Here is a 14,641-nt window from a genome sequence, read left to right as displayed (position 1 = left end):
TTGCGGAGCGTTTTAGAGAACACCTCTGGGACACCCGGACCAACCAAGCCAACCACCCTGTGGCTCAACATTTCAACTCCTCCTCCCACTCCACCAAGGATATGCAGGTCTTTGGACTCCTCCATCGCCAGACCACAACAAAACGATGGTTGGAGGAAGAGCGCCTCATCTTGCGCCTAGGAACCCTCCAACCACAAGGGATGAACTCGGATTTCACCAGTTTCCTCATTTCCCCTCCCCCCACCTTGTCTCAGTCAAATCCATCGAATTCAGCACCGCCTTCCTAACCTGCAATCTTCTTCCCGACCTCTCCGCCCCCACCCCAGTCTGACCTATCGCCCTCACCTTGACCTCTTTCCACCTATCACATTTCCGACACCCCTCCCCCAAGTCCCTCCTCCCTACCTTTTATCTTAGCCTGCTGGACAAACTTTCCTCATTCCTGAAGAAGGGCTTATGCCCGAAACGTCGATTCTCCTGTTCCCTGGATGCTGCCTGACCTGCTGCGCTTTTCCAGCAACACATTTTCAGCTCTGATCTCCAGCATCTGCAGCCCTCACTTTCTCCTTAAATATTTTTCGTCCAGTTCTGAAGAAGAATAGTTAGTGCTTGTTTTTGACCAGCGTAGATTGAAAGGGGCCTTTTTTCCTTGCTGTAGACTATATGTATAGTAGAGATTAGCATTATGTGTAGTGACACTAAAAAAGGTTCACAAAAACCAACAAGAGTCAGATGGGAGGAACCATTAGGGACACGTATTACAAAAACATGGGGGTTTGAGCCTAAGATAGAAACCTCTTCAAAGTGCAGGATAGAGCCATGTCCCAAACCTCACGTCAGCTCAAACCAGGAAGACAGACTAACGAGGACAATTATCAACTGGAGCTAAATGACAAAATATACAAAGGAAATATCAGCAGCAGATTTCAAGAGAAGAAAATCAGAAGAGTTGCCTTGATCAGATCTGTAGCCAGTGGTGATGGTGTACATTCACTGTCTATGGAAAACTCAAAGTGCTCAGAAAAATAATCACTGGCAATTATGTAAGAAGCAATTCCACAAAGTTATCAAACAGCATTGGGTTTGTATGTCAAAGAGCAGAAAGCACCATGTTAGTACATTCCTGTTGTTAGTTGAGTATATTTCTGATAAAATCCTCATGCCACAGTGGGCAGAAGGGACCACTGCAGATCTGCAATAATTACAGACATTCAATGGATATTTCATCCCAAAATGGAATCTTGTAAATCGAGGAAGTATGATTTAATCAGAGATCCTAGAGGTCATGGGAATCCTGAAGGACCTGTACAGACATCTCAATATTGAGCATTCAAAGTTGATTCACAATTTGGTCATCAGTAGTATCTCCGATGATAAAGTTATTAGACTTTTGACCAGCTCAGTCAACAATATGGGTCAGTAACTATATGGGTAACAATATGGGTAAGCAAGCTTTTGGATAAAACAGTTAATTGGAATATAATGTGGCCACATACTGGCAAGACAAACGTAAAATACTGGAATACTGATACTAAAAATCCAAATTTAAAAACAGAAAATGCTAGAAGTATTTAGCAAGTCTAGTGGCATCTGTAGAGAGAGAGATTTACCATTTCAGGTCAATGATCTTTCAGATTGCTGGCAATCTTAAAATGATTGAAGACACGAAAATAAGCTGAAATGGTAGGACTGGGTTACTCACCTTTATTAGTGCTGCTGTTACCAGGGAATTCAAACAAATCCTCTTTACAATAGAACTCTCCACACCAGTAACTCCTGAGGACGGGGAAATACCAGGGTTTGGGAACTCCATATTGACCTACAAGAAAAAATATCCAATAATAGGTGATCAGAATCATCCGCCTGCTCAGCATCCAGGGTGGCTCAGTGGTCAGCACTGCTGCCTCACAGCGCCAGGGACCCAGGTTCGATTCCAACCTTGGTCGACTGTCTGTGTGGTTTGCACATTCTCCCAGTGTCTGTGTGGGTTTCCTCCAGGTGCTCTGGTTTCCTCCCACAGTCCAAAGATGTGCAGGTTAGGTGAATTGGCCAAGCTAAATTGCCCATAGTGTTAGGTGCATTAGTCAGGGGTGAATGTTAGGGAATGGGTCTGGGTGGGTTGCTCTTCAGAGGGTCGATGTGGACTTGTTGGGCCGAAGGGCCTGTTTCCACACTGTAGGGAATCGAATCTAATCATCCAATACTTTCTTTCAGACAGCATTTCATGCGCAGAAAGACACCTCAAATAAACTTTGCAATCGGGAGACACATTTTTCCAAAATCAAGACTTGGAAAATGCAGAAGGATTGGGGAGAATAAAGATGGTGAATGAATCAAAGAGAAGGAGTCTCGTTGATGAACTTTGAAAGTAGAAAGAACAAGAAAGTAGGAAATGTGTCAGAAGGAAAATGCATTTCATTGTAAATTGCACATCTGTCAATGAATTGCTGTTGAAGTGCAGTCAATGTTTATCTGTAGGTAAACCATGTCCAATTTCCATGCTATAAAGTCCCTCAACACACAAGTTGGATGACCCAGTCAATAGTTATTTTGATGGCACTAGTTGAGGGATGAATGTTAGTCATGGAATCAAGATAACTCCCTGTCCTGCAAATTATGCAGCAGATTCTATCATACTCATTTAAATGGTAAACAATGCCTCAATTTAACGTTTCGTCTGAAAAACATTTCCAACGAAACACCCAAAGTGCTATGTTGATACATCAACCTAGATTACAGGCTCAAAGACCTAAAATAGGGTTTTACCAGAATCTTTTGCCTCAGAGAAACAGGATATCACAAAAGACCAGAGGACAATGGCCAAAGAACCAGCTGCCAATTGTGGAGTGTGGGACCATGAATGAATTAATAGGAGAGGAGTTAAACCATCAGGGAATAATGAGAAATCGGGAGAGTTAGAACGTAAATTCAGAATGTGTAACCAGGAGTCTGAAGTAGGAGATCTCTAAACTAGGGAGAAGCATCGATATGGGCAGACTTGCAGAAGAGGACAAAAACTGGCTAGTCAATTAATTCTCCAATATAATCAACAATGTGACATCCAAGGGAATGTGAACCAATAGCACAGTAGATTTATGTTCTATTGCCGCTTTTCACATTTTTCAAAAAAACTGCCTCTTCTTGAGATTTGGTTGACACGTATTGCTTACTTTCATGTAAGAACCTATATATTTGTGAGTTGGAAGGGTAATTAGCTATAGGGCAATCTTGGACTAGCCTGATTAGTTCTAAGTTAATGCTTTTACTTGCACCTTCTAGCAGCAGCAGTCAACAGATCACTGGAAACCCAGCTGATCATCTTTATCTCTAAGCCCAGGAGAAGGCAATAAATAACAGCTTTCTGAAAGCCACACAATTGAAAGTGGCTAATTCAATGTGAAGAAACACAGGTCGGCCTGATCTGTACACCTCAAATAATGCACTGTACAATGTATTTCAGACTCAAGCAATCAGAAAAGCTTCTCTAAGTGAAGCATTTTGAAATCAATGTTCATTCATCCTAAAGGTAAACAAACTTATGAGATTTACTTGAAAATATGTTTTTTTTCAGTCCCACAAGATCAATGGAACATTTGCATCACACTTTTGCCAGAACATTACTTGATAAAAGTAAATAATTACCTGGAAACACTGCTTCAATATACCATGCTGCAAGGCCATATATGAGAGCATCAAACACCATGAGGATGATTGAAGTTGTAAAATTGTATGCATCGCCCTCTACAGGGCTGGAGACCAGGTTAAACCACTGGATACCAATTCCTTGCTCCTCGTAGAGAGAGAAATATTCACATCCAAAACCAAACGCAACTGGAGATAACAGACTCTGTGAGAAAAATTACAAGAGACTTCAAAAACCACTGAATGCAAGTTTTAATCCCATGAGCATTAGGAAACTCTTGATAAAACATGAAAATGTGGAATGTTGGAAAATGTCTCATTTCATGGTACCTATGTCTTAGGTGCAAGACTTTTTATAAGAATTGAAGTCTTTACATGCAATGTATGGTTTGAGGGGATGATAAACAGACCAAAAGTAATTACAATGCAAAGGATGCAAAGGTATGCATTCAATAAAAACAGAGCTCGATATGGGAGAACCTTAAACAACGTATTTCAGAGTTTTGTGTTGAAGACAAAATGTCCACAATCTTCTTGGTAAGGGTTTTAGTTCTTCACATGGCTTCCCTGAACAAAAGGGAACATTTAGGAATTGAAGTTAATTAGCTGAAATCTATATCCTAGATATTCCATGTGTGTCACATTGCCATGAGGATGGGTTGCGGAGATATATTTTTTTGTTTCACATTTATGTGAGACTTCTGAGTAACAGAATCAATCGTTTGGAGTTTGAGAGCAGCTTTGAGCCGAGCAGAGAGAGAACTGTTTTCTAATCAATCCTCCAGTTCTGAGCCTTGGAAGAACATAATGGGAGTAGATTACTCAAGAGACAATATGGGGTAGAACTTTAATCTGCTGGGTTTCTGCCCTAGGTAAGTTCGGCCTCAGGTTTTGACAGCAAGTGTGGGTAATGCACCTGGAGACATTTTGGTGAATTTTATTAAGACCTTACAGAATTCTTGGCAGCTGAGAACTAAAAAGTTTCATTCAGGGTAAAACAAAGGCCAAAAGAAAAAGAATCCCAGGGAGATAATGTTATCTTTTTTGAAAACAGGCACACTCACTCCCTTTGAAGCAGAAAAACGTGTGACTTATTTTTGTTTTCTTTAGGCTTTGCCAGGGTCTGGAAGCTCACTGTTGGAGCAACCAGTTTTCAGTCAAACAGGTCTGGCATTTCTTAAATGGCATTGTAGCGGAGGGCACAAAAGATCATCAAGGTTCATGTTACATGGTAGCCAGTGGGCAATTGACTGATGAGTATTACCATCTTTTGCTTTAAGTTGGGTCAGTAGTTTAAACTGAGAAGCTGAGAATCTGTATTACTCTATTAAATTAATAACTAAAATCTGATGAGATGAAACAAAACTAAAAATATCAAGTAAATTAAAAACTTTAATTAACTTTAATTAAGTATATTAAATAAGGTTAATTAGGGAGGGCAGGGCTGGTAGCGTATTATTACTGCTCTGCGTGGGAGTTGGTGGAGACCAATGAGATCTTGAGTTACCAAATCTGCAAAGTGTCTGTGACCTAAGGAACCTCAACTGAAACAGGAGTTTCATTTCACCTGCTTAAAACTGGTTGACATTTAATGGGGACTATTTTCAGAAAGCCCTACTGAATTAGGTGCTAGCAACATGTCTTCCCTGGGATCAAGGAGCCTGAGTGCAGATGTCCCTCTTCAGAGGCCAGATGCGCTACTGACTGGTAGCACCACCAGACAGATGGCTGCTGATGCCAGTAATAAACCCTCCCGAGGCCTAGAATCATAAAGGAACCCAGGCTATATATTAGTGATGGCAGTAGTTGGGGTTATGAGAAGTGAGTCCAAAGTAACAGCTTGGGCTTATAACATCAGCTTCCTCAATCAGTTCCTGATTAAACATGATATCCCCCTGGGAACTTTGCATGGATTTAGTCATTATTCTTCCACTCAAAAAAGCCTTCTGCTGGATTAATATCAGTGAAGATGGAATGAGGCCCTTACATGAGCATTAATACTAACTTAATGGCCTGAATTGGTGGTGGGAGAGGAAGGCTACAGTGTGACTTTCTGCCATAGACTCAATCAAGGTGGGTACAGAAACTTGACAGGTTTCTCCTGGCCACTCTCCAACCTCTTTCCCCACCACCAACTTGTTACAGAAGTGGCTATTAAAGAAGTTTCTCTGCCCACAAACTCCCTGATACACCAATTTTTTTCCAGTATTTTCTGTTTATTTCAGATTTCCAGCATCCAATGTAATGTGCACGTTGCTGGATGGACCAACAGTTATTGTCCATCTCTAGCTGCCTTTGAGAAGATGATGATGAACTGCCTTTTGAACCAATGCACTCCATAGGTGTAGGTACACCCACAGCGCTGTTAAGGAGGGTGTACCAGAATTTTGAACCAGCAAAACTTCAGGAACAGTGACATATTTCCAAGTTAGGATGGTGAGTGACATGGAAGACATCTTGCAAGGGAATGTCAAGGGGTGATGGTTAGAGTTTCCCTTGTTGGAACTAGTCATTGCCTGGCACTTATGTGGAGTGAATGTTACTTACCACTTCTCAATGCAATCCTGGTTATTTTCCAGGCTTTGCTACATTTGGATACTGACTGCTTCAGTGTCTATAGAGTCATGAATGGTGCTATTGTGCAATTAACAGTGAATATCAATATTTTGGAACTTATGACAGAGGGTAGGTCATTGATTAAGTAGCTGAGGATGGGGGCACTACCCTGAGGAACACCTGTAGAGAAGACTTGGAGCTGGTATGACTGACTTCCAATAGCTACAATCATCATGCATGCGCGCGCACACACACACAAGTCCATGCCACACCCACGCACTCAATTATTGCTAGAACTTGATATCACATTCGGTCAAATGCAGTCTTGATGTTAAAGGCAGGTGCTGTCATCTCACCTCTGGAATTACGTGGGTGGCACAGTGGTTAGCACTGCTGCCTCACAGCGCCAGAGACCCGGGTTCAATTCCCGCCTCAGGCGACTGACTGTGTGGAGTTTGCACGTTCTCCCCGTGTCGGCGTGGGTTTCTTTCGGGTGCTCCGGTTTCCTCCCACAGTCCAAAAATGTGCAGGTCAGGTGAATTGGCCACGCTAAATTGCCCGTAGTGTTAGGTAAGGGGTAAATGTAGGGGTATGGGTGGGTTGCGCTTCGGCAGGGCGGTGTGGACTTGTTGGGCCGAAGGGCCTATTTCCACACCGTAATGTAATCTAATCTAAATCTAATTAAGCTATTTTGTGCATGTTTGAACCAAGGCTGTAATAAGGTCAGGATCTGAGTTCCATGGCAGAATCCAAACAGAGTGTCAGTGAACAGGTTATTGCTAAGCAAGTGTTGTTCGATAGCATCGTTGATGATACCTTCCACCACTTGACTGTTCATCAAACGTGAAATGATGAGACAGCAATTGGCATGATTAGAATTATCCTGCCTTTTCCGTATAGGATATACTTGGGCAACATTTCACAATGCCACTATCGTATCTGTATGGAACAGCTTGGCTAGGAGAGCAGCAATTAGAGTCCTTATCTTCAGTATTATCTTGCTTTTGTATGTTTAGTGAGACAACTGCTGGAGAACTTTGTAAAGTTCTTCAAACTCAGAAGGTACATTAATCTTAATAGGGGTTCAATGAATGTTCATTCATTGATTCTAGAAATCAGAGGGGTTTTCTGTGAGGACAGCTTTAATAGAATGGGCCTATATTCTCTGGAATTAAGAAGACATGAAAGGTGATCTAATTGAAAAATAAAGATTGAGAGTGTGGACAGGGTTGATGGGGAGAACTGCTTCTTCTGGCTGAAGGATGGAGAACTAAGTGCCAGTTTATATTGTCACACTCTGATCAGTCTCCAATTAAACCTGTGCTTCCACAGCAAGTTGCGAATTGGAAGACGAGCAAACTCCTGAGGGGAAAAGGAAACTAGAACAGCATCTCCATTGCGTTATTTCCTCTTTTCTCCAGAAGGGGATGTCAGAGGACCCTGTTCTGTCCTCACCCTCAGGAGACATTCATCTCAGGCTAGATAATGGGGGCCTGGCATCATATACACAAAAAAACCCTGAGATTTATTTGTTTACCATCATATTCGTGGTAGACAAGATATTCCAAAACATTCCAACACAAAGCCGTTTAGTTTGTTCCATGTTTATGCTCATCGATTTGCAGAATTTTAGGCAATACAATTAATTGTGACTAGTATATCAAGTACTTAATCCTTAGAGGAAAATATTCAGTCTACTTAGCCTCCTCCCAGTGACCTCAAACGTCTTTGGGACTGTAGATGTTGGTTGGAAACAGCTGCATCTTTGACTACTCTTTAAAACATGTTTCTTTTAACTTGCATTGATATGGATATTCTCCAGTTATGTGATACTGCTACCATCACTGAAGTAATTGACTCCTGACTCCTAACTCCTAACAGTGATACAATGCCACCCTACACCAAGGAGTGTTATAGCACAGAACATCAAAAGTTAGATGTCCAGAGCTTTGAATTTAAAATGGAAAGGTTACAAAACAGGAAACCCAAGGTTTAAAAGTAGAAAATCTGTTTATTATGCAATCAGCTGGCAGTTATGCCAAAGACCTAGGACATATGTTGGAGTTACAGTAAATTGTGCAATACAGATTCAGTTTCAAATATTGTTCTCAACAAATTTGAAAATTTAGAAAATGAATATCATGGAAAAAATTGGCCAAAAGGAGGTATTAAAATGGCTTGGTGTACTTCAAGTTGATAAAAAACTAGTAATGGAAGGGTGCATCTGCAGATGCTGAAGAACGTTAGGCAGGAAATGTCAGTGGCACGCCCAAATTTCCCAACTACATTTAGGTGGTGGTGGAGGAAATTGCAAATGTGATATCCTTAGCCAGAAAACAGGTGTAAGATTAACATCTTCTGCAGTTGCTAGAATTAAATAACTGTAATCCTAGATAAAATGAAGTCATTTGGAGAAGTGCAGATTAATTAAGGGAAATCTTCAGGAACCTGGAGACAACTGGAAAATCCCCAGTAGGTTCTTAATGAGCTGTGCCAGCTGCCATGGTCCAATTGGTGATTCTGCTGCCACCCATCCTACCTCTAAGTATGGATTGGTGAAATCAGTGAACTGGCACACTGACCAGCATGGCTGATTTTAGCAGTAATCCAACCTATGCTGGATGCAGCATAGTTCCCATAGTTTTCCAACTTGGAAATCCAAGTTCCCATAGTCTGATTACCTAGCTCAATTTGATCTACCACTGTCTGAGATTAGGTTTGTATAGCAGCTTTTCATATTATTCCAATTTTTTGAAACAATAGCAATTCTTAGCTTATTAATATTTGTATTTGGCAGTCAGCTTTCCAATCATTACATACTACTTGAATTGACCTCCCTTTTTAGTTCTGATGCAAAATCTCTCCCCTGGTTTAATCCACTCTTTCTAAACTATAGAGTCTCAGTCTCCCCATCCTCTACAATCTTCAGCTTTTTGGATCCCATTTTTGTTGACAGAAATTATTGCTTTTTGATGTACTTCACTGTGCTTTGGTTAGGTATTTCACTTGAAATAAATGCAATAAAAAAGCATAGAGGTAAAACCCAGCTCCTTTCTGTACACTACCCCAAACCAAGCAATCCAGTAGAACACAACTGAGTCAAATCTTTGGCTAGCTTCAGTGTAATTATTGAGTGGAAATTTAGAACAGGAGCCTAGCGACTGAATAGCCTGTGAATTGGTTCACTTTTTTCCTGTGTTCAATACAAGACCATTTCCTCATCGCTCTCAATAAGATGATTAAATTGGGATGGAGGCAACATTGATGGAAATTGCTCACCATGTATTCAGCAATCCAATTTATTTCCAGATACAGTGAGTCATGTCATTTATTATTTAATACCCATTAGACATAGCTCTGTTCTGATATTTGCAGGTATTTTCAGTACACCCAGCCTAATTATGTATACAGCTGAAAAATGAATTAGAGGGTGAGACTTTCATTCCCTCTTTGATCTGCTTTAATCTTAAACTGATGGGATCAAAATTTTCTGTGGCTTCTGGTTTTAAAGGCCTCATATTTAAAGAGTACAATCTCATTCCAATTTAGGCTAAAATACCCTAAAAGTATGTGTAAACAGTATTCTTACTTAGCAAGAATGCATTACATCTGAGGAGAAATCGATAATTTCCATACCTTTACAACTCTTGAGGTTTGGACTGAGACAGAGTTGGATTGAAGTAAACAGAGTTTTATGTCCTATTTCACTATGCTATACCCGATGCTGGAATGTTTGATGTGACTGTGTACTCCCATTCCAGATTTACTTTACCAGCTTGACTACTATCCCATATGTGACCAACTGTCCTCTGTCCCAATCAAACTTCCCTCCATGTGCACTGCTTTCAGTTCCTTTCTACACTTTACAGACTTCCATAAACTAAGCTAGTTAGTGCTGCAGGCTTCACATAAAAGCAAATTACTGCAGATGCTACCAAATAAAAACAAAGTGCTGAAGTAACTCAGTAGGTCTGGCAGCATCTGTGGACAGAGCAACAAAAAGTTACCATTTCAAGTCCACTAGGACTCAAAATGAAGTTGTGAAGAGGAGTGATAGTGGACTTGAAGTATTAGCTCTGTCCCTCTCTCCATAGATACGAGGCCAGCGGAATTTCTCAAGCCATATAAGCTTTTGTTTTAGTGCTGAAGAGCCCTACCCAAAGTTTGACCATGATAACCTACTTCCTCTGACTTCAACAGAGTGCATTGTCAACATTTGTTTTGTTTACTTCAGAATGAACAATATTTGAATTCATCCAGTAACTACAATTACGGGAGCCATTCTGGATCATGCCAACGATAACCATTAAACTCACCACAAATATTTGGAGTGGGAAAGTTACCGAGTTTCTCCATGCCACACACAGGACAAATGGAAGGTAGAGGGAGAAGTAAATGATTCCGCCACAAGCGGCTGCTAGGTTTGCACCAGAGAAGAACGTGCTGATCAGGAAACACAGCATGATGGTGGAAACAGCAAAGGTTGCAAGGAATACAAATACAACAGAGGGACTGCTGTACGGGAGAATCTCTCCTTTCTGTAACAAAAGAAAAAAGAAATATAATTCTTTGTTCTGAACATTCTGTACAGGTTTGAAGATCTCACTGGAACATACAAAACTTTTACCCGACATGATGCACAGATATTGGATGTTTTCCCAGTTGTTAGTCTAGAACCAGGGGATATACTCTAAAATAAGCAGTAAGCTATTTAGGACTGAATTAAGGAGGAGCCTCTTCACTCAAGGCAGTGAATCTTTGTAATTCTCTATCACATAGGGCTGCGGACGCTCATTCATTGAGCTGGTTCTAGAAAGAAATCAATAGATTTCTGGAGACCATTGCTTTCAGGAGACACAAGGTTTGTGTGGAAAGGTGGTTTTGAGGTAGATGATCAGCCATGATTGACTGAATGTTGGAGAAGGTGTGATGTACTGAATTGCCTACTCACAATTCTATGTTCCTGTTCAGGACAAGCTCACTGATCTTTTATTGTGTACACAAAATGTCTTTGTGAATTGTTTATTTTCTCTTTGAGATTATTATTATTTAAGTTTCAAATAAAAGATGATGACATCCCACTAAGTATGATGTTGCAGTAACAAAAAGCCAAATAGCATAGCTGGAATGAAACACAGATTTAAAATAAAAAGAGATCGGATTGTGGAAATTGAACATTTTGTTATCTGTTTACTTTGCCAGTTACTACACGCAAACTAATTACTCCAGATGTGTCCAGAGCTTCCACTATCATTGTACAAATAGTCAGCTGGAAAACCACAAACCACATTACTTCAAAAAACCTCATGAAAATACAGGGCTGTTCTGTTTGTGTCAGGAAGTGTCCCTTTCATCCCCCTTCCTCTTTTATTTACAGAAAGTGGGCATCACTAATCTCCACCCATCACTGGTTACACTGACATTTATTGAGCGACCTTCTTAAATAAATACAGCCCATATGTACACCCATAATGCTGTTAGGGAGGGAGTTCCATGATTGTGACCCAATGACAGGAACGGTGATATATTTCCAAGTCACAGTAGTGTGGGGCTTGGAGGGAAACTTGCAGAAGGTGGTGCCCCAGCATCTGCTACCTTTGTCTTTCTCGGTGATAGGATTGGAAGGTGCTGTCAAAGGAGCATTTGTGATTTACTGTAGTACATCTTATATATGACACACGTGCTGCCACTGTGTGTTAGTTAGGAGAAAGTGAGGACTGCAGATGCTGGAGATCAGAGCTGAAAATGTGTTGCTGGAAAAGCGCAGCAGGTCAGGCAGCATCCAAGGAGCAGGAGAATCGACGTTTCGGGCATGAGCCCTTCTTCAGGAATGAGGAAAGTGTGCCAAGCAGGCTAAGATAAAAGGTAGGGAGAAGGGGCTTGGGGGAGGGGCGTTGGAAATGCAATAGGTGGAAGGAGGTTAAGGTGAGAGTGAAAGGCTGGAGTGGGATGGGGGGCTGAGAGGTCAGGAAGAAGATTGCAGGTTAGGAAGGCGGTGCTGAGTTCGAGGGAAATTAGGAAACTGGGGAAATCTGAGTTCATCCCTTGTGGTTGGACATTTTGTGTGGCTCCACACAAAGGCCACTTTCTGATCTTTGAGGGGCCCTATTCTTTCCCTAGTTACCCTTTTGTCCTTAATATATTTGTAAAAACCCTTTGGATTCTCCTTAGGGGGAGGTGTGGGCGCAAGTTTTGCATTTCTTGCGGTTGCAGGGGAAGGTGCCGGGAGTGGAGGTTGGATTGGTGTGGGGTGTGGACCTGACGAGGGAGTCAGGGAGGGAGTGGTCTTTTCGGAACGCTGATAGGGGAGGGGAGGGAAATATATTCCTGGTGGTGGGGTCCGTTTGGAGGTGGCGGAAATGACGACGGATGATACGATGTAAATGGAGGTTGGTGGGGTGGTAGGTGAGGACCAGTGGGGTTCTGTCCTGGTGGCGATTGGAAGGGCGGAGCTCAAGGGTGGAGGAGCGGGAAGTGGAGGAGATGTGGTGGAGAGCATCGTCGACCACGTCTGGGGGGAAATTGCGGTCTTTGAAGAAGGAGGCCATCTGGGTTGTACGGTTTTGGAACTGGTCCTCCTGGGAGCCAATGCGGCGGAGACGAAGGAATTGGGAATATGGGATGGCGTTTTTACAGGGGGCAGGGTGGGAGGAGGTGTAGTCTAGGTAGCTGTGGGAGTCGGTCGGTTTATAGTAAATGTCCGTGTTGATTCTGTCATCCGAGATAGAAATGGAGAGGTCTAGGAAGGGGAGGGAGGAGTCTGAGACGGTCCAGGTAAATTTAAGGTCGGGGTGGAAGGTGTTAGTAAAGTGGATGAACTGTTCAACCTCCTCGTGGGAGCATGAGGCAGCACCGAAACAGTCATCAATGTAGCGGAGGAAAAGGTGGGGGGTAGTGCCAGTGTAGCTGCGGAAGATGGACTGTTCCACATATCCTATGAAGAGGCAGGCATAGCTGGGACCCATGCGAGTGCTCATGGCTAGTGTGTTAGTTGTCAAGGAAGTGAATGTTGATGGCGGTGGATGGGGAATTTATTTTATCTCCTACTCTCCAGAAAATGCCTGCTTGTATCTGCCAAAACATCTATGACATTTTCATCCTGCCTAAAGGGTAAACCCGGACGATGGAGCTGAGTTCAGGAATGTGGACTGTTTACTTCCCCGCCCCATAACATTTGGGTATTGAAGTGAATTATAACAGCCCAGCTGGGATCAGCTAACTCTGAACAGAACTGAAACTGAACATAGAGCCCTTCTGGTTTGATATGTACAATGGCACACTCAACACTGGATATATAAATGCAATTGATGAGGTAGCTTAAGTAGCAGTGCAATTTAAACATGCAATTTAAAACAGAAATGATACATTGATGATTATCACAGCAATTATGTGATTAATAGGCCTCTGAGCAACAGAGATCCACCAAAAATAAATCTATTTTATTCAGTCCAGCAGACTTAGAAATGAAATTTTTGGAACCATAACACATAGGAGAGATTAACATTTACGTTTACAGATAACCAAATGAACAGCGAAGTGTCTGTTGAATTTAATCTAACCACACTTTAAATTGCATCAGAGATTATTCTTAGTACTTTTCTGTTGAATTAATATACTTTGAAATTAATTATGCTTTAAATATGTTGATGAGCTCAAAGTTTAATCACAATAGATGGAGTCCTTTGTCAAGAGTGTGGTGCTGGTAAAGCACAGCCGGTCAGGCAGCATCTAAGGAGCAGGAGGAGAATCGACGTTTTGGGCATAAGCCCTTCATCAGGAATTGCTGATGAAGGGCTTATGCCCGAAATGTCGATTCTCCTGCTTCTCGGATGCTGCCTGACCTGTAGTGCTTTTCCAGCACCATACTCTTGATTCTGATCTCCAGCATCTGCAGTCCTCACCTTCTCCCAGGTGGACTCCTTTACATGTACTCAAACAAAACAGGAAATGAGGAGTGAATACTGCAAAGAAAATTGTAAAGTGCAAATCTTCAAATAAAGAATAAATTCAAAAGTTTGGTGCAAATCAGAAAGCTTTTTCAAAGAGCATAGTTAATGATCATCACCAGTTCGAATTCTGCAGCACATTGCCAATCTATCGAGGCATTTCATATAATTAATCACCACAAAATAGGAATAAGCTCAAGTTAACATCTCCCAACTGTCACGTGTGTGGTTATATATGATGCCACAGTATAACACACTTGTGGGCTCAATGAGACATAGCGGGAAATACATGAAAAGCCAAGAGAAACACAGATGGGCTTGCCATGATCAGAAGACAGTTATTGTTGATGTCCAGAAAAGGTTTTCAGGACGAAAACCAATCTATGAGACATCGTCAAAATTAGGTGAATTTAACATCTTCACTAGAATCTATTGGGGCTTGGAGTAAAGAGGTCACTGGGGTTAGTGCTTAGTCTGAAATGACAGGCAGTTGCAAG

General features: G+C 41.7%; 1 protein-coding gene across 4 annotated transcripts in view; it reads right to left on the bottom strand.

The window, feature by feature from the left end:
* The window catches only part of LOC122565247 (phospholipid-transporting ATPase ABCA1-like), a 173,752-nt gene that overhangs the window by 70,889 nt on the left and 88,222 nt on the right, over nt 1–14,641 (bottom strand). For all 4 annotated transcript variants that reach the window (XM_043721016.1, XM_043721017.1, XM_043721019.1 and 1 more), the window contains exons 16-18: nt 10,515–10,736; nt 3,643–3,847; nt 1,703–1,819 (exon numbers count right to left, since the gene is read on the bottom strand). In XM_043721016.1, coding sequence (XP_043576951.1) covers nt 1,703–1,819; nt 3,643–3,847; nt 10,515–10,736 — 544 coding nt within the window. The remainder of the gene's footprint in view (nt 1–1,702; nt 1,820–3,642; nt 3,848–10,514; nt 10,737–14,641) is intronic.

Source organism: Chiloscyllium plagiosum, chromosome 31 (assembly GCF_004010195.1).
Source record: "Chiloscyllium plagiosum isolate BGI_BamShark_2017 chromosome 31, ASM401019v2, whole genome shotgun sequence".
Lineage (NCBI taxonomy): Eukaryota > Metazoa > Chordata > Chondrichthyes > Orectolobiformes > Hemiscylliidae > Chiloscyllium > Chiloscyllium plagiosum.
This window is presented reverse-complemented; position numbering and strand designations above follow the sequence as displayed.